The 22,248-nt window shown below is 30.3% G+C and overlaps 1 protein-coding gene across 1 annotated transcript in view; it reads right to left on the bottom strand.

Moving 5' to 3' along the window:
- The window catches only part of LOC118193073 (charged multivesicular body protein 6-A-like), a 45,053-nt gene that overhangs the window by 7,856 nt on the left and 14,949 nt on the right, over nt 1-22,248 (bottom strand). The window contains exons 3-6 of the mRNA XM_035364110.2: nt 20,020-20,107; nt 19,268-19,354; nt 12,095-12,160; nt 4,582-4,753 (exon numbers count right to left, since the gene is read on the bottom strand). Coding sequence (XP_035220001.1) covers nt 4,582-4,753; nt 12,095-12,160; nt 19,268-19,354; nt 20,020-20,107 — 413 coding nt within the window. The remainder of the gene's footprint in view (nt 1-4,581; nt 4,754-12,094; nt 12,161-19,267; nt 19,355-20,019; nt 20,108-22,248) is intronic.

The following is a 22,248-nucleotide window of genomic DNA, read 5'->3' as shown; positions in this document are numbered from 1 at the left end:
ATTTTTCTTGAAATAACCAGTGACAAGAAAGTAAAGGTATTAGGAATTAATTGGAACAACTCTAGTGATGCATTTCATTTTTTGGTATGCATAAGTGATAAAGAGTTTACTAAGAGGACTATTTTATCAGAGGTAGCCAAAATCTTTGATCCAATGGGATGGTTAACGCCAACAATAATATATGCGAAAATATTATTACAAGAGTTATGGAACTTACAGCTGGGTTGGGATGAACTCGTTGATAAGAGAATAAGTAGAAAATGGAAGCGTTTCTATCCAGAATCGCCCTTACTTTTAAGCTTACAATTTCCGAGGTATGTCTTGAGTCTGAAGGCAGTAGTTATAGAAATCCATGCTTTCTGCGACGCTTCAGAAAAGGCTTATTGTGCAGTCATCTATCTCCGAACAATCAACCTTGATTCGTCAGTCAAAGTCAGCCTTCTGACATCGAAAACCAGAGTAGCACCCTTAAAAACCCAGTCTCTTCCGAGACTAGAGTTGTGTGCTGCGTTACTTTTAACCAACCTCTTACATGCAGTATTATCATGCATAGAACTGTCAATTAACAATATTTACGCATGGACCAACTCGCAAACTACATTGGCATGGGTTTCGTCCAAACCGCGCCGTTGGCTACCTTTTGTCGCAAATCGAGTTGCAAAAATCCAGGAAGCTGTTTCAGGTATTCAATGGAATTATGTTGCTGGGAAACAAAATCCTGCAGATTGTGGGACCAGAGGTTTTATTCCATCAGAATTCTTACAATGTGAGTTATGGATGGAGGGACCGCAGTGGTTAAACGAATCCCTAATTCATGTACAGCAAAATTCAAGTGTAGAATTAGAGGGTGAAGTTATGTTGAAGGAATTGAAAAAAAGTTTCAGTTCAAATGTTTCCAAATTTGAAGAGCCTAGTGTGTTTTCAAAATTTTCATCATGGTTAAAGTTATGTCGAGTGTTAGTGTGGTGTTTAAGATTCAGAAATAATTGTAGTAAGTTACCTACAGAGTGTATAAAGGGTTATTTATCTACTGAAGAATTCTGTGAAGTTACTTCTGTGATTGTTAGGATTGTGCAAAGAGCCGAATTTCCAGAAGAATTATTCTGTTTAGAATCTGGTAAACCCTTGAAGAGATTAAGTAGATTACTGTCCTTTCTTGGATTCCGCGGGAGTAATGTGTGTAGGCGGAAGGCTCAGAAACTCTACAGTTTCAAATAATCAGAAACATCCTATGATTTTACCTAAGAATCACAATATTACACGTTTAATTATTAAGCATTATCATGACACGTATCTTCATGCAGGTACGCAGCTACTCACTTCAGTCATACGACATAGATTTTGGATTGTGAATGCTAGAGATATTATAAGGAAGTGTATAAACCAATGTGTTATCTGCCATAGAGTTAGAGCGCAAACTGCAACTCAGCATTAGCTGATCTGCCATTAGGCAGATTTACCCGCTTCAAGAGTTACTCAAAGTAGAGCTTTTTCTCGTGTAGGGATTGATTTAGCAGGACCATTTAACGTTAAATATTGTCCTGGTAGAGGAGTCAAAATCTTTAAGTGTTATGTATGTCTATTTATTTGTTTTAATAAAAGAGCAATACACTTAGAATTAGTTGGAGATCTTTCAACAAAATCATTCCTCGCGACACTTACACGGTTTATAGCTCGTAGAGGCAAACCGTGTGAAATTCACAGTGATTGTGCAACGAATTTTATAGGAGCTAATAAAAAATTAAGGAAAGCCTTTTCTACTGTTCAACGTGATGAACAGCTACAGGGTTATATTTCTTCAGAAAATATTAAATGGTTATTTAATCCTCCCTCCGCCCTTCATTTCAGAGGGCTTTGGGAAGCGGGTATCAAGTCTATGAAACATCACTTAAAAGATGTTTAGGAACACTTACTTTAACATACGAGGAATTTTTGACGTTAATAACCCAAATTGAATCCTGTCTTAATTCTAGGCCTTTGGTACCAGCTTCAAGTGACTGCAGCGACTTGGAGGCGATAACACCAAGACACTTTTTAACCGGAGCGGCTTTAAGCGCTATTCCAGAATCTAACCAAACTCAAGAAACCATGAGCTGCAGTGATCGTTGGAGGAATGTGCAAAGGTTATTTCAACATTTCTGGAAGAGATGGAGCAGTGAGTATTTATCTAAATTGCAGCAGAGACCCAAGTGGTGCAAGTTACAACAAGATATGAAGATTGGTGATATGGTTCTTATTAAGAACGAAAATCTGCCTCCGCTACGTTGGAAATTAGATAGAATTACTAAAGTGTATCCTGGTCTTGATGAGAAAGTTCGAGTGGTGAGTTTATGCATGTCCAATGGTGAAATAAAACGACCTATAGCAAAGCTATGTGCTTTGCCATTTAATTCCTGATTTAGAGACTTTAATTTTTATTTTCAGGTTTATTCAGTTCAACAGATTAAATTTATTGTTTGAACCCCCTTGGGACTTCAAGGCTGGGGGTATGTTCGATGTTATGCAAATTGTATTTCTTTCTTTGTACTGAGGTGCGGCGCAGACACAAATTTGTTAGGTTTTTAAAGCTCGCGTTTAGAGCTTTGAGGTAGCTGTGAATTACTGGAGTTTCAATTAAGCAGAGGTTCTTCTGAGTTTGTGTGGTAAGCCGCTACCGAAGTCGGAGTTTGCAGTGTGGTCTTCGCCGTTCCTCAACCAACTTAATGTTTGAAAGTTAATAAAGAAGTTTCGGCCAACATTATGACTCTGAGGTTTCTTGGGTTCTATACTGAAGTAATATCAAGTCAATTTACAGTCCACTATTTTTAAACAATGGTACGCACAAATCCGACAAACAAAATGGCCAGGGGAGAATGTTGTTGTCTGCTGTTGCAGCACGTTATCGTGTTGGTGAAGAATATGACTAAGAAGCTCTCATACATTCCTGTGAAAATAGGATGGAGCACCATCCAGTTGCAAAATTTAATCATCAAAATTGTGTTCAGCTAGGGTAATAGCCAGGTTTCCAATATGTCTAGAAATGAGTCAGTTTCTTTTTCAAAGAAAAATGGGCCATGCACTTTTTCGTAGAACGTGCATGAAACTCGCACTGCATTGAAAACACAGATTTAGACACCTCAAAACAGAGCACACTCAAAGTTTGTTTCTGTTGCAGTGTCATTTTGGAAACTGACACGCTCTGCAGTAAGCACAACAAACAGCCAGGAGCATATGAGAAACTTGGAAAGTTGCCAATGCTTATGGTGTAGGTGGCATATGGATAATATAATACATTGATTTATTATTAATTTTTAAAACCATACCATTCATTATAAACACCCTGTATAATGAAAATATTTAAATTGACTATAATATTATACATGAACAAAATATTTCTACAAAAATATTAGTGAGAAATAAACAAAAGATCACTTTCTTCTGACCACTTTCCTTCACCTTGAAAGAAATTTATTAATCCTTATGATATTAAACCATTTCCAAAATTTTATTCTACCCTGATGAACTCTGCAGTATAATACCTTGTGTGGTACAAAGGAATATGCCATTTTTGAAATTTCATGAGTACTATATAATGAAGTTGAGTTAAGTAATTCATAATTACAAAATAGGTTATTTCATATAACAAATGGGGAAAGGATATCTGTTTTGTTATACTTTTTACAATGAAATAGCTTCAGTTTTCTAATTAAAATTTTTAAAATTAAATTTTATATTCTCTTCTTTCTAAATAATTGTTATTTCACTAGTTTTATTACTGATATAAACTTAGTTTCAGAATCTATCTATTTTTACAGATCTGAAAGCAGATCTCACAGCAAATATAGAAAATTAAATATATATTGGGTGATCTTAAAGTAACAGAAAAGTAAAAAATTCAATAAGTAAAAAAAAAAAAAAAAAATACTGACAGTAGCATGATGTATTTTTCACAGAAATGCACAGAAAAGCATGTATTATTATTACTGTTTTTTAAAGTGAAGACTTTTATTGCTACAATAATTACATTTTTCACCAACAGACTGCTCTGTAAAGGTCTAAGAAAGCTAACATTCCATATGGAATTGTATGATGATCACTCAGGATCATGCACATAATGAATCTTTACAAGATCCAACATATTTAGAAACTGAAACCTACCAATTCTGACAGATGGCAAGAATTTGAAATTGAGCTTTTCAACTGATGGAAACAATGCAGACTAGTTTCAAACATGCTGTGGAATGACAAGGAGCATTTTTTTTCTTAATGGAAGCCCAAATATACATAACTAGTGTACATGGGTAAGAACATGCATGAAAGCGTTGAAACTCTTTTCCATCAGCCAAAAATAATAGAATGGTGTGGGTTCATAGTGTAATTTATTATAGATCACTGTATAGTTTATTATAGAACCCTTTTTCTTTCAGGAAGTACACATCAGTATGTTTTGAATTGTTTCAAACATTATGCTTTTAAGAGAAAGCCTCAATCCCTCTTTTCAAGACAAGCAAGTGCTCAGTAGTATAATACTCATCCAAGACTGAAGTTATAAAAACATCATATGAGTACTATTTAAAATAATGTATGAATAAAATATATTACCTAAAAGATCTTCTGTAGGGACATCAGGCAATTCAAGTGCTTTTTCTTCAGGCAGTTTTTCAGGCTCAGTAACAGGTGATGGCAAACTTTCTGCAATTATAGATTCCAATTCCTCCATAACAGCATCTTCATCTTCTTCAGTCAATTTTCCACCCAAAATTTCGTCAATTTCCTATGGTAATAAGACATTTAACTACTGTTTTATACTACAAATATTTTTAATTAAAAATATATTTGACAGCTATAAAGTTTAACATATTATTTAAGATAAAACTACAAATCATTAAAAATATTTCATTATAACAGGCACACAAGAATAAACAATTTTAAAGTCATGCCTCTTATTGAATTTTATGCATTTAAAAAAAAAAAATTACACATAAGGCCCATGTAAAATAGGTGATATCTAAAATTTTCTTTTTACCCTACAACAGTGATATTCAAACTCTGTTGACTCAGATATACAGTGGTGGCCAAAATTGTGGACACTTTTAGAAATTTTTATGTTTTTGAACTTTGTATGCTTATAGAAAATGTTACGTTTTGCAAAATGCAAACTTGTATATATCATTTTAAAAAGAATTTATTACTGAATTCAATACAAAACACAAAATTCAATTATTTGCAATACAAAAAAAGTTATATGTACTTTAATATAAATAAAAAACACAGTTATGAAGTGGTTTGCAATATCTAGCTTTCCTGGCCAATCACTGTTCTTGTTCTGAGAACCAATCAAATGTTAGTAACTGCCAGTAGAAGCTGACATCATGTTTACACTTGAAACAATTCATTATTTTGCTTTGTTCTGTAGAAGGAGGACCTGTTTCTTATATACTGCAATTACAAGTAGGAATTTTTGTAAAAATTTTTAATATTTAGTCAAGAAGCAATGACATCAAATAAAAGAGTAGATTGGACACCTAGAAAGAGACGTAATATTCTTGTGTTATGAGAAAGTGGTCTTTCCTATGCTAAAATTGCAGGACAGGTGGGTGGTTCAGTGACTACATCTGGAGTCTGAAAGATTTGTTTACGATATCAGGAGACAAATTCAATAAAAAACAAAGAAGGAAAAGGCCGAAAAAGGTGCACCACATCTATTGATGACAGAAGAATAAAAACACTATGTCTCCAAGATAGAAAAATGTCATCAGCGGCCATCAGAAGTGATCTGAACGATGCTGGTGTTTCTGTCAGTTCAAGAACAATCAGGAGAAGATTAACAGATGTTGGACTGAGAGGTAGAATTCCACGAAAAAAGCCTTACCTTAATTTTCAGCAACGAAAAAAAAAAAAAAAAAAAGACTACAATGGGCAAAGGAACAATTAATTGGACAGATGATCAGTGGTCACAAGTTATATGGAGTGATGAAACTAAGATATCGTTATTCGGTAGTGATGGGCGAAAATATGTAAGACGTAGAATAGGAGAAGAGCTACATCCTGACTGCATTCAAGCTACTGTGAAGAACCCAGTTAGTGTTATGATTTGGTCATGCATGTCAGCAGATAGTATTGGTTGCCTTCATGTCATCGATGGGGCACAGAATGCCAGAATATACATTGACACTATTCTAGAACCAAAACTCCTACCTTCCAGATCAGATATCAGAGATCTCTTTCCCAACAATGCTTCGTTTATTTTTCAGCAGGATTCTGCTCCTTCCCACACGGCAAAAATATCGAAAGAATGGTTTCGTACAAAGAGCATTAAATTGTTGTCATGGCCAGGAAACAGTCCTAACCTCAATCCTATCGAAAATTCGTGGCACCGTTTGAAAACTCTTGTCCGAATGAGGCGCTCATCAAATAAAAGGGAACTAATTGAGGCTATAATTGTTTCCTGGCATCATGTAATAACAAAAGAAGAGCTTAAAACTCTTGTCAGCTCAATGAAACGTCGATGTGAAGCTGTAATAAAAAATAAAGGGTACCCTACTACATACTGATAACTCACTGCAATCATCACTATCTAATGTATATCGATAACTATTATCATTTAACTTTTTGTATTGCAAATAATTGAATTTTGTGTTTTGTACTGAATTCAGTAATAAATTCTCTTTAAAATGATATATACAAGTTTGCATTTTGTGAAACGTAATGTTTTTTATAAGCATACAAAGTTCAAAAACATAAAAATTTCCAAAAGTGTCCACAATTTTGGCCACCACTGTAACTGTCTAATGTCTGAAAATTGTTTCAACGGCAAACTGTTCTGAAATGTTAATCCATACACATCAAAACGAAATCATAAAACATAAAGAATATATTTATTATTAAACAAGTATTTCACAAAGCAAGCATTACATCCCAACCCTCTATTTAATTTCCCCCATTTCATTACACTTAAGTCATTATCTGTAATCGCATTTCAGATTTCATTTCCAATCTATTTCTTTGCTTTGTTTTTGTTGTCATATATTTTGAAAATGATTCTTTGCTCAAATAACCATATTGAGGGGTATCAGGATCCTTTTTAATAATTTCAGGTTATTCTGTAATAATTTTAAACTAAAAATCAAGTATTTAATTCTTACTGATAAGTTGGCTGAGATAATAGTTAATTGCTTTTCTTTCCTTTACAAGCAAATGATATAATTTATTATAATTACGCATTGAATTTTTAATCCTATTTTTCAATTTCCTTTGAGGTTTTTTTTACAGCTTTTTCAATTAAAATATATTTTAATATGCATTTTTAACACCCTCATCTAAATTTAATTCATCTAGAATAATATTCAGTTTTTTAAAACATTGCATACTAATCTCTCTCTGACATTTGATGACCAATTGCTCAAGTTTAAAATTATCGCATTATTGTTTTATTAATTTATTAATGAGCTCTGTAAGTCTTAGAACATTGCTTTAACTTCCTTAAAAGTGGAGTAAAAGTCCTTAAAACTTCCTTAAAAGTCCTCCTTACTTCCTTAAAAGTCCTTAAAAGGTCCTTTACAAGCAAATGATATAATTTATTATAATTCTGCATTGAATTTTTAATCCTATTTTTCAATTTCCTTTGAGGTTTTTTTTTTTTTTACAGCTTTTTCAATTAAAATATATTTTAATATGCACTTTTAACACCCTCATCCAAATTTAATTCATCTAGAATAATATTCAGTTTTTCAAAACATTGCATACTAATCTCTCTCTGACATTTGATGACCAATTGCTCAAGTTTAAAATTATCGCATTATTGTTTTATTAATTCATTAATGAGCTCTGTAAGTTTTAGAACATTGCTTTAACTTCCTTAAAAGTGGCAAAAACATTTGCTAAATTGATTAATAAAGTGTAACCATATTTCCTTACGTGATCCTGGAGCATAATGATATCCATTTAAAAAAAATTTAAGCATCCTGTTTTAACTATAAAAATTAGCTTCCATCAAGACAATAATTACATTTCTGAATGTCAAAATAAGTTTGTATGATTATTAAATAATTCAATGCATAAAAAATAAACAATCTTGATTTTAATTATCTGGTTTCAATAAATTTATAATTTTTATAATGTCATAAAAAATTTTTAAGTATTCATTTTACCACAAGCCTGCAGCAATCAAGACAGCAATGAGAATGTTAAATGTATAGGGTGATTGTAATTATTTGCAATATTGGGACTTTGCTTGTCGCACAGTCTTAAATAAGTGAACATAAATCCCAAAGTGCATCTTCTTAGACTATAGAATAAAAAAACATAAGAAAGCAATACTACCAAACAGTAACACCTATCAAATTCATCCAGCTGGCATGGTAAATTGATGCTCAGAAACTTTAAATGAAACATAAATATATCTTCATAAAATAGTGTCACTGCCTCAATCATCTCATAGCTGTGGTATCAGAGAGCTCTCAAATTGTTTAATATATCTTTCACTAAATTTTGCAGTTTTAACATATGACTTTTATTAACTTCTCAGCAACTATACATGCCATACTTTCTTTAATACTTCAACCACTTAGCAGAAAAGAAGCTGCAGGAGAATTTAATGTTGGGATAATACATATATTTTTAAAACCTTTTTAAAAATTTTTGTTTTTTGGTTCCTCACATTAATGTTGAAATCATTCAGTATTTTTGTTACACAAATATGCATGACTATTATACTCAGTATGTCTTTTATTTTTGCAGGATTTAAGTTCCTAACACTCTTTTTAGGATAAATAAATTTTCAGATGAGGGAACTATGAAAAGTGCCTTTGCATCACATTCATTGCATTATTTAATGATAATTGTCTCCAAGTATTTACTGCTGTTGGCTGCTGATATTGCTCCTCCTTTATTTTCTGGTATATAATCACTCATCTATTTCAAGTTGGATTTATTGAATTATTATTATTATTATTTAATTTCAATACTTTTCAATCACTTTGTTAAAAAGAGGCAAAAGTTCATTGTACAACTGTTAGACTTCAAGTAGTAGCTTGTAGTAAAATTGTTAGTTATTTTAATAGTAATTAAAGAAAAAACTAACTAATTATAATAATAAATAAGTTAATTTAATGTCAGAACAAATCAATAAAATTAAAAAAGAATTTACTTTCTATATAATTATTTCTGAAAGCACAAAAATATTAATTAGTATGATTAATTTGGACTGTGAACAAGTCTGCCTTTTTGTCACTCAAAAAGTGCAGTTACAATTAGCCACACTAAAAGAAAGGAGAAAGGTCTAAGTTCAGTTCAACCCGAACTGTTCCGTTCTCAGGCCACTATAGAATATGAGATTCAGCCTATACATCTATCTTCATCTCTTTATTTTTTTAATGCTTACAAACAAAACAAAAGCTGACAGGAAAGTTTTTTTAATGCCTTACAGAGATGTTATTATTTTTAAGTTAATGTATAAAATATGTCCTGAAAAAAATCTGCAGACATGATCATGCCTTGGAAACAAATAGAAAAAGAATGGTACAGCATAAATCATCCATGCAACTTAGCAAGTATTATGCCTGCACAAAACATAAGATAACAGTTTATCTTCTAGGCACCCTTGGATTTTGCCAATTTTCAAAATGCTGCCATTCAACAAAAGATAAGATAGTTAATTTATCTTTCAAACTTAATCAAGCTGTTAATAATATAGAGTGATTTAAAGGCAATTTATTCATTCTTAATAATTTAAATTTATTTTTTTACTTCTTTGTACAAAGTAAAGGAAGTATTGCAATAGCAAAAAGTTCTGTGCATCATATTTCAATGGAAATATTCATTTTGACTGTTCCCTAATCTATATGGATGACGTTTTTCCATAATACCTATATGTACAGGCAGAATAAATAAAATTTTTTCCCAAAATACATTGTAAAATGGATTTTGAAGGGATTTTTTTCATAATGTTTGTATGCACACACATATTAAATACCTTGCATTATTACACACATATTAAATACCTTTCATTAAAAACAATTAGCCATAGAAAGTTGAAATTTTGTATACAAGACTGCTGTAACATTTAGTTTAGCCCCTCCCTTTTTTCCTGCAATCGGTAGTACCAAACGTGTGTAAAAAAAATTTCCCTGATCTATGAAACTCTAGTGGTCTATCTGCTCATCAACTGAAATAAAATATCAGATATTGCTATTTGAAGTTATGAGCTTAATATTGTGATGATTTGAAACAACAGAGCTCTTAGGGTTACATTAAAAACATTTAAAATTTTTCTAATGGCAACACCCACTTTTTTTCTCATCGAAACTGATCAGTGCATTGAAAACCCATAAATGGCTTTAGAAGGGTACACAGTTGCCAGCATAAAACATCTGCAAAGAAGAATATTGTAAAGGACCAAAGGTAACACAAGACAGAAGAGGGGAAAAAAAAAACTTTTATTGGAATGACAAGTTTTCAACGTGCTCACCTTCAAAGATGATAACACATTGCATGCAGAAGATAGTTGACAACAATCACGAATGTAACATCGCAAAAGAAATCTGTATAACTTATGACATCTTCCAACTCTGACAAATCTCGCGGATTCGATGCATATGCCTTAGATTTAATATGAAATCCATCAGAATGAAGTCAGGGGATTGTGGTTGCCATGAAATTGCAAAGATATGGGAGATGACCATATTGTGAAATAGCGTACATGCTAAAAACTTGTAATTCCAATAAAAATTCCCTCCCTCTCCTTTCTTGTGTTGTCTTTGGTTCTTTACAATGCTCTTCTTTGCAAATCTTTTATGCCAGCAATTTTTGTCATACATGTGTCATTCCAACGGCATTTATGTTTTTCATTGCACTGGTCAATTTGCACATAAAAAAGTGGGCTTTCTCATTAGAAAATTTCAAAATTTTTTCACTGTAATGGTAACCATGTGAGCTCTATTGCTTTAAATCATCATAATATTGAGTACATACCTTCAAAAAATAATACCTTAAATTTCATTTTGATTGGTTGTGTGGATAGGCTGCTTGGGAAAGGTTTTTTTATGACCATTCAATAGATTCCCACTGCCTTACCTGGCTTATAAATTGTCATCCAGCCTTTATTTTCACAATTGTTGGTTATAGTCATATATTCTAATTACAGAAGTGTTTCAAATGATGAAAATATTCCTGTTTTGGTAATGTCAAATTTCAAAATTAATTCTTTTTTGACAAATAATGAAATCTAAATTTCAATGCAATCTTCAGTTCTTATACTTGGGAAAGTTTTATACTTATTATGAAGAAATTAAATTATAAGTTGTTTGACTGCATTATGATAAAAACTGACTGGGATATTTAATTTCAAAATTTGTAATTTTTGATGTCATTTTCAACTTGTCTTGAGGGATGGTTAATTATTAAATTAGAATAATCTGAGAAAATAAATTTAAATGAAGTGCAGGAAAAATTGTATACAATTTAACAGGTCATATAAGAAAGTCGTGTAGTGTCAATATCAGATTTTTTTAATAACATGTTGAAGTAAAATTAAAATACATTTAATTTATACTTCATAAAAGAAATTTCTAATGCCATATATTGTGTAATTGGCACAGAATCTCTTGAAAAAATATTAATGACATTTTACATTTTTATATGTGAAGTACTAGGGAAAAAAGGTATTAGAAAATGCTTTCACAAATATATGGAACACAGTAATATTTAAATCCAGTCATATAGAATACATTTTAAAAGGAATTAAAACTCCAAATATACCTTTAAACTTTAAGCAAATTGAACTTAATGAAATTTTCATTGCAGATGATCTTTCTGCATTATCAAATTATAATTAAATTCTTATGGAATATAATTGCAAAGGACAATATACAAAAATTTCATTATATGGAAGAAAATTCAGAAGATTTTAAAATGTCATTTTTAAACTCTTTAAATTTAATCTTTTAAACTCTCATTTTTAAACTCTTTAAACATTTACAAAAGATAAAAGGTGAAATTTATTTAGAGTAAAAGAAGCCTCACACACATTTAAAATACCTACACACTCACAAACAAATGTTACTGTTCTGTATAATCATTTAAAAGAGTAACAGATTATTTATATTAAAATACTCACTCTTTGTTTTTCTATACCTTCCTGAGTTTCATCCATTATCCTTTCAATCTCATCAATTGAAAGCATCTGTAAGAAATAAAATTCATAAGAATCATTAAAAATAATAATTATCCAAATAAATGATAAGTATCTTTGTTACTACTTTTTAAATGTTACTTTTACAAAAATTGCTTTATATATTTATTGAAGTCACATCATTAAGTCCATATGCATAATGCAATTTGTATGCTTAATTACTGATAGTCTCTCAAACAAAGTATTGCATTAGCTATTAAAATTTCCTGCAGTAGTCTTTGTTAAAGTTATAATGAAATGAAATGAACAACACACTTACTGTACACTTAAACAATGCTTAAAAAATAGCATTCATTATGAAGACTGATTACAAGACTCAAAAATGTTCTTTTTTACCACCTTATTCTTTATGCATTGTTAGTTAAAAGAAATGATAAGTTACTAATTAACTGGAAATGACTACTTAACTGTTTAATTTTTTCCCCCAAATGCATTTCTAAAATCGTAACTTTTTTTATGAATATTTTTGTTAATTTTGCTTCGTAAAAAGGAAAATAATATTTTCCCTGGAAATTGTCTTTTCTTTTTACATAAGCACCCAAGAAGAAAGCTGCATTCATAGTTGTATTGATATAAAAAAATTACTTTAAAATTATATTCAATTACAATTATATTCACTTAGCCCCCCCTTTTTTTCCCAATGATTTGGTTTAATCTGATGTATCTTAAAACCAGATGAGAAGTACAGTCCAAATAAAAATAGCAAGTCCCTTTTTCAGTTCTTTTACTGTCGTCATTTTTACTTCACTGAAAAAACATCGCCATCTTTGGCAGATTTTTAGTTCCCCCCTTTTTTTTCTGTAGGTAAAATCACATAAAAAATGTGTTTGTGCTAGTCCTAGTAGAGCTACTAAAAATAAATTATAGTAATGATAAAAATTTTCCAAGTCATGCAAATAATATGAAAAATGTGTGTGCCTTTGAACCAGTCAAAATATAACAAAACAGACTTTACAAACTATCTCTTAGTGGGCATCTACTGCCATCTATATGACTAATTTGATGATAAAGATAGGAAAATACAAGAAAAACAGTACAAGCAACAGAGAAATGAGACTGCCCATAATAAATCAGTAAACGTCCAAAAGCAGCCACCTGTACAGCACATGGGCAAAACTGGAAAATGGTGAATGAAATAGTGGTAGGAACAAATATGTTTATTAATACAACCCTTTTTCTACATAATTTCAAGAGAAAAGTTTCTTCAAAATGTAAGTATATTAAAGTCGATGAGCCAATAAAATTCTTGAAATTCATGAGCCTCTTTGTTGCTGTTGTGTTGTTTTCTCACTTATCTGACCTCACCAAAGGAAGCCCATAAAATTAAAGCAAGGAGTCAAAATTACATCTCCCAACAGCCTTTGGTGCCATAGTGACAGCATGATTTTGCCCAGTTCCATCCCAGTTTTGAAAGAGAGCACTCCGGATATGGGTTCGAAGGTCTCCCTCCCCTCTTCTTTACCACCAATTCACACGAGAGGATTTTTGGCTTACCATACAGTTACAGTGCCTCCATGCCGCAAAGACACTATACATTTACAAATATCCATGCCTTCTCTGGGATTCAAACCCAGACCCTTTAGTGCAGTAGTAAGTCACTAACCATTATCTTGTTTGGGAGGCAGTATCTCTGTACATAAGAGAAACAATACCAATGATCTTATCTAAACAGTGGGTATTAGTGGGCTCAACTGTGAAATAGGGGAATGCTTTCTGGTTTAACTTTTCTATTAGGGATGCCAGAATACTTTTGATATATATGTTATTTGAAGTTCTACTTCAATGACTTTATGTGGTGGGGCCAAGAAAATTGTTTTGAGGCTATTCTTAAAAGAATTGCAGAATTATGGGCTCCAAAAGTTTCTTGCATTTAGAATGGAATTCATTTTAGAAGAATCTGGCAAATGGTTGTTCAAAGATTCATAAATACCTAACTAAATAAAGAAATGGACTATTCCTGGGTTTCAAAGTGCTAAAGTAATTATGTCTAAGAACAGATTTAGCTACTGCACTAAATAACATATACGTATGAAAGGTATGAATTTTCATTTACATGTTTGAATGAAAGGAATACACAAACTGAATAATTTTTTTAAAAATATATTTGTTCCATTCAAAAATTTAAAAAAATCAAATTTATATATAAAGTGACTTTAAACATTCTTGACAAACAAGTAAAATCAATGGTCCACAATTTCTTTCACGACTTAAACAAGACATTAAAATCACAGAATATCCATAAAAACATCTTATTCTTTAATTAATTACATTGTATAAGCACTAGGAAAAAGAGAAAGGATATTAACATATTCAAAGTTCTATTTAAGCTTCATGAATCTGCAAAGAATGCCATGAAGTTGTAGACCCCTAGTGATAAAAATTTATAAAAAAGTGATGATGCTGGCCAAAAAGAGCAAAAATGCATGCTAACATGTACAAGGATGTTTTGTCAACTTTATTGCACATGATCTATCATGTATGTCCAAAATTTGATAAGATGGACTCTTAGTTGCATCTCTATGATAATGCCCAGTTGTTTGTGAAACAATTTATGATCTGCAGGAGTGATAGCCCTCAATCATACATTAAACTCACACAATCTTCCATTATACGTAAATAATCCAGCACAGACCTTTCCATTTTTGCGCCCAAAATAAGCTGTAAATGAGAATAATTTTTTTAGATATATCAGACACAGAAAACTATGTAACAAGGGTTTTAAACATGATACTAAAACAGGACTTTGCTCACAAATTTTAGGAACTGTTCAGTCACCATCAAAAGTTAATTGCAAATGATGGGCATTAATAATTATATTTTAATAATAATTAAATTTAATAATTAAATTTTCTTTCTTCATTTAGTGAAAAGTCTTTTGCTTATGAATACATTAACCAAACTTATTACCTTGTAATTTATATACTTGAATAAAATACAGAATAAATTTTTTTGTCCTTTTTTTTTTTGGCTTTAAAAAAATTAAAGGAAAACTGCCATGTTATAGAACAAAATCATTGTTTAAAAATGTTTTTCCAAAAATTAAGCAATAAAAAATGATAAAAATATTCTGGGGCCATGATAATTTGCAGTAATAAATGTATTCCTTCTGGAAGACATGTCATCTCATGCTGGGCTTACTCAAATGATACCTCCATAACACTGCTAACAGCAACAGTATGTAAAAACAACAAGTAAAATAAAAACACTTCAGTAACACATGCAACTAATGAGAATAATGACATTAATGAGGCATGCCAAAGTCCACAACGAGAAAAAAAATATATGGCATATCATACAATTTTACGTTATTTTATCATGTTTTGAAGATTGCATGCTTTTTTTATAAATTGAAGATTTATGGCCATCTTATATCAAGTGTAAGGATAAGTATAATTTGCCAGATGCATTTGTTTACATCACGGTTCAATATCACATTACAATAATTTTAGCAATACTTCGATCTTATTCATTATTATTAAAGGTACAATAATAACTGTTTATGTGCCTTTAAATATTCAAGTGAAAGACAGCATCACAAATCTCTCATCAATAAAAGGTTCAAAATTGTTAATCTTAAAAAGAAAAGCATATTAAACTTATAACAGTTCAAATAATAAATCTCTTAAAATCAAACAGATCAAAATTATACATTACTATAAATATCATACATTTATATATAAACTGTTAGTTCCAGTGATACTTAAAACCTTTTTTACTTCCTTGTACAAAGTAAAGGAAGTATTGTAATCATCAAAATTTTTGGGCATCATATTTCAATAAAAATATCCATTTTGACTGCTATTGAATACAACTGAACAATATTTTCTTCTGACATATTTACGTAAGGACAGACTAAAGGAGTCTTTTTCCTAAAACGCTTTGAAAAAAATCTGATGTGCACACCGCGACTTCCTTGTACGGAATATTAAATTATATGCATTTTTTGCTACATTTCGTTTAAACTTATTTCCTCGACTTTCATTACAGATATATTTCTCATTCTGTCAATTCAGTTTTTACTTCACAGCAAGGCAAAAATACAAAAATAATTTTTGGCAAAATATAAGGCAAAATATCTTTGTTAATAAGGCAAATAAGGCAAAATATCTTTGTTAAAATTGAGAAATATAAAACACCAGATACAGTTAAATCAATTAAAAACAATTTTTACAATTAAAATTAGAGTTTCTATGGGGGGGGGGAAAAAGCACTTTTGCCAGCAGGCAATAAGGCAGATTTTTTGGTGCACAAAACTCAAAGTTTACTTTTGGTCTTACTCAGCAAAAAGACATTGAAGGTGCAGAAACTGATTTATTTCACTATTCTGTTAAGTTTCAAATGTTAACAAATATGGCTGCTATGGTTTAAAATTTTTTTTTTTTAATTAGGCTTATTCACGCTTAAACAGCTTTTAAATTGTTGATAATTCTACAACTATTGCAAGCAGATTAACTAAAGGCATAAAAACCTTAACCGGAAGATATGAAAAACATAATTCAATCATTTTTAAAGCAAAAAATGCATATTTACCAACATATAATAATAATAATAATAATAATAATAAAAAAAAAAAAAAAAAAAAAAAAACTGAGCTCACCAACCTGAGTAACAGAGTGGGTGCATATATACTAGGTGTGGCCAACTGCAACCAAAAAGGAAGATGCACAGCTACATGTTATAGCAGTCCTATATATACGAAATTTCAATGTTCTGAGGCTACTCAATATTCAGTTATGAGAAATACATACATAAAACTGTATGTATACATATGTATGTATGTGCGTACAGGCATCATGAAAAATTCTCTTCTGAAACCATTTTAAACTCTTTTTGCAACCTGTTTTGGGAAAAGCAGTCCTTTATTCTCTCCTTAAATACAGACGTTACACATAAATATTGTTAAATTTAATTTGATAGCAGCCAAAATGGATATTTTCATTGAAATATGATGCTAAAAAATTTTCGTACTTACAAAGCTTCTTTTACATAGCAAAAAGAAGTAAAAAGGATCTAAAATGGATTCAAAAGAGATTTTTTTCATGACGTTGGTACATACGTATGTATGTATCTCACATAACTTTCAGAATTATAAAAAATTTAAACATCGTTTAAGTACGGCTAAGCCTAAACTTTTTTTTTTTTTTTTTTTAACCATAGCAGCCATATTTGTTTACATTTGAAAGTTAGCAGAACAGTGAATTAAGTTAGTTTCAGCACCTTCAATGTCTTTTAGCCAACTGAGACCAAAAATAAACTTTCAGTTTTGTGCACTGAAAAATCTGCCTTCTTGCCTGCTAGCCAAATTGCTTGTTTTTGCATAGAAACTCTAATTTTAATTGTAAAAATTGTTTTTTAATTGTTTGGGTTGCTTTATCTTTTTCTATATTTTTCAATTTTTAATGAATATATTTTGAAGTTTTATGCATTTTTTCCTTGTAGCAAATTGAGAACTGAATTAATTGAACAAGAAATATATCTGACGAAATTCGAGGAATTTTAGGTGTCCACATCAGATTTTTGCTAACATGATACTGAAGATCTTCCAACTGATAAGACAGCTCCAAAACCTAAGCTAATTGCATCAAACAATTATAGACCACACAGGAAAAGTTCTTGAAACAAACTAAAACTGCTAAGAGATAGAAATGATGTGAAAGTGGAACAATAAAATATTAACTTTTCGAATACAGTATGTATAATATAAAATTAACTTTTTTATGGGTTGGGAGACCAAAATATTGATGTGACTCATTTTATTATAATTTTCACATCATTGCAGTATCTTTTTCTCATCAAAGTACTGCATTATTGTTTCTGATTTCAAGTAAAATAGTGGAGTTGCAGCCTTACATAGCATCAGATGTACCAGTCTGTGTAATCTTCATCATCTGAAACAATTTCCACAAAAGCAAATCTTTCTAGTGGATAAAAGCAAAAGATTATACATTAGATTGCATTATTAAAAGAAGATTTTGGTACTTCTTTTTTTTAAGTGGTTCTGGCAACAGCACTTGGCACAGTTTGCACTTAAGAAAGATTTGTTGCCAAATATTATACACAGTTAAGAAACCCAAACTGGTGCTTCTGGTAGTGGTGTAATTGTGATGATTGTGATGATACTTTAGTGGTGACCAACGCAAATTGGCAATTCATTCAATACCTACTTCATACAATTTGTTTAATATATTTACAAATGGAAATAATATAAGTTCATATTTATGACTTCATTTAAAACAAATTTGAAAGAAATGTATTTAAAACATATATATATATATATAACATATATATATATATATATATAAACATACCCCAAAGAACACTTTCTGGTGGTTACACTTCAGCAACTGCTGCTAGTGATGCATCAAAAACATTATAACAATCAACATAATGCCTGAACATGAATCAACTACGTAAGATTCTATGTGATAGTGAGGTGTTTTTTGTGTCCCCAATTTGCTGATCATTAAAAACATCCTACTTCCTGTAAACTATAGGTTTTTCTCATCAAAGGAAGCTTGAAAATAGTAAACATATTAAATATTTGACAACAAAAGCTGTTATATTATAGAACAGAAAACTGATGAAACTTAAAAAATGAGCATACAAGCAACCCTGTAGCTGTTTTTTTTTCCCACCAGGGCAGAAACAAGCATACTATATATTTAACAACAATAAAATATTATATTTTAACAGGAATAATTTTCTTAAGCTGAAGAAATGTAAACTATGCATATACATGCATGAATTTGTAACCACCTTTTTCTCAGCAAGTCTACTGTAAAAAAGAAGTACTACAATTTCTTCATCTCTCTCTCTCTAGATATATATATAATTTACATTACAATGATTCTTTATTTTATAGAAACTGCTTGGCTTTACCTGTTACTATTATCTTTTTCATTGTTTCTACTTTATAAGAAAATCAATTTTGCACATAACATAAAAAACAATAAGACTGCTATTCACTGAATATCTTTTTAAAGCAAATATATAAACAACAGAACATGTTGGATATATATGGACATATTTCTATCATCAAAGCAGTCAAGCACAAATTTGATAATAATGAACATATTTTTTACTTCATGCATAACTTACCTCATGTAATGCTTTTAAAGAGTCATTTCCTACTTTTAAACCCTCAATGACTTGACTTTCAATCTGAGCAAATTCTATATCATGAGCCTACACAGAAAAGAGGGAAAAAATTCATACAAAATAAGTATTACAGGATAATACTACAATTCAGGACATAAAAGAAATAAATAAGAGTTATATGAATTACAACATAACACAAATATCATAAAGATGATATTAGAATATAAAATTCAGCAAACAATATGCTCTGAAAGAATAAAATGCAAGAACATTTCACATCCACTCAAGCATAAATTCAACGAGGGTGTAAAATTTCTAGATATAAGAATATGCATAGACTTACATAAATACTACTTGACAGTATATAAGTAAAAAGCAAGATCACACAAAAATTTTTTACAAATATTTTAACATAAATGAAACAAAAGCAGAAGGAGATAATTACTAATGTCTAGTGGTTTAATTTATTTGGCTCCTGAATGAATCTCGAAAAAGAATTAAAAAGTAGGGAGGGAAATTTTCCAAAGAAAATATACTACACGCATAATAAAAAAACTATCAAAAATTCTTGAAACACATGAGAATATAGAAATATTGAAATACTGCCCAAAATAACAAGAGTTATACTATATTACAAATATGTGCCTTAAATGAAAACAGAAATATTTTATAAACTACACAGTTAATTGTAACTTAATGATTTTGAAACCATAATGATGAAATGATAATCTGAAAGATTAATTATTACATACCATTTGTTCTAAATTAAGCAGCTGAGCATCAGCTTTAGTCAACATTTGTTCCATAAATCTCTTTTTTCGCAACAGAAATTTTGCTTTCCTATGCAAATTTAAAAAGCAATTATGAGCACATTTTTTTAAAAATAACTCTTTAATTTCCTTATTTATTTTTACCACTAAGATCAATTTTAAAAAATCAATGACTGAAATTAAAAAAAAAAAAAAAAAAAAAAAAAAAAAAAAAAAAAAAAACTCGGTAAATATTTCATTATATCTTCTAATTTTTTAAACATTTTAATATCAAATATATAATATATACAAACAAAATACAGTTGTGTCTTTGTACAGGCTCAGTATCTGTGGCTTCAGCTGTCAATAGTTAAAAGCAACATTTGAATATTAAATAGTAGCTGGTTCATAAATGACAAAGCGCATGTACGCAATCAGAATTGGTTGTAACGTGCTGAATAATAAAAAATTATAATATTTTTTCCCCACAGTAATCCTGATTATGTAAGAGCAAATATGCAAGTGTGATTTCAAATGATGTTCCATAGCTTATATAATACTTTGATGAAAGATTGTTGAATAACTTTGTTCTAAAATTAAAGAACAAATGTGATATTGCATACAAAACAAATACAGTATTTTATCTTTACTCTGTGTCCTTTTTAAAATTAGGTGAAAACAATGAGGGAAAAACACATAAAACTGACTATCCACTAACTTAATTTTGACCATCAATAGTGTATAATAGAATAAATAGATGATAGACCACAACCAAATGTGAGTAGTCTATAAAAAAGATTTACTTTTAGGACAATACATTATGTAGTACATTGTGTACTCTTCTGTTATTGGAACTAGATCAGAAATATATGGATCTAAGACTCATGTATGCATGCGCATACAGATTATATACATACATATTATATACATGTGTATACACACACACACATATGCACATACAATAAAATATATGCATGCATGCATACATACATAATTTCTGAATCTGGTTCTGATAGCAAAAGAGAACCAAATCCAGATAACTGAAAACTAGTAACAGTATCAACTTTTGTGTATTTGGTGAATTCATTCTGTCTCAGTGGCTGATGACTAATAAAAATAAAGACTTAAGGAGCATTCAAGATAAGGGATTTTCAGTCCAAAGTGGTATAAGCCAAATTTCCATTGCTAGGTAACCAGACCTTGTTATGCCATGGAAACTAGTGTAAGAATTTTATCTAAATGTTCTAACTTTTCACTGTTATGTGACATAGGTACAGAGCAACTACAGCAAAATAAATAAATAATGTTTTAAATGACAATTTCGCTGTGTCAGCTGCACATTCATATAGGCATAAATTTACCTTCTTTGATTGGCTATGGCTTATATTTTGTTCCACAGGTGTGAATGAAGGTAGTGACTTTTATACTTTAAAATTATGATAACTACAGCTAAATCACCATCTGAACACTCTCTAATGGCTAAAAGAATATTAGATAATTGTGTATTATAAGTTTACAGTGCAGCATCAACATATAACAGTTTATGGCATAATTTATCACAGTATGATTATTAAAGAGCTAATAGTACAATACATACAGAGCTTTTCTCATTATACAGTTGGTTTTGGAGTGCTTCATCTGCAGATGTGAAGATCTGACTGAATTAATTTAAGTTACTATTTGTGATCTAATTTAAAAAAAAAAAAAAAAAAAAAAAAAAAATCAATCTGTAGTGTTAAATTAGTTAACCAGTCTTTTTGCATAAAATATAGAACTAAATTTAAAATGTTATAGCTGTGCATATATCAGAATTAGTAACAAATATTATCTTAGGAGAAATATTGAAATAGTATAGCAATATTTTTCAAGATTGTTTGAGCATTTGCAATGAAATGATCAGATTAATATAGCATAAAATTCTATATTGCAATGATATTTTGATGCAATAATTGCTTAAAATATATCACGTAATTCAATCATAAAAGAAAAACGGATACTCTTCTGTTATCAAGTCCGGATTCAGAAATGTATGCATGCATTCATGTGTGTACATATGTATGTGCATATACATGTGGTGTGTGTATACACACAGTTTAATCTTCTATAAGCGGGGTGAGCATGAAACTTGGCTTATTTGGCATGATTTTTATTTGGTTGTGGTGGTATCTGGCTGTATGTTTTCTTGCAACAAACAAACAGCTTTATTTTGGTGATTGTAATTAGTGCGAGTTT

The sequence above is a fragment of the Stegodyphus dumicola genome, chromosome 2 (assembly GCF_044657685.1).
Source record: "Stegodyphus dumicola isolate Sdum_Otavi_A_Nest chromosome 2, ASM4465768v1".
Taxonomy (NCBI): domain Eukaryota; kingdom Metazoa; phylum Arthropoda; class Arachnida; order Araneae; family Eresidae; genus Stegodyphus; species Stegodyphus dumicola.
This window is presented reverse-complemented; position numbering and strand designations above follow the sequence as displayed.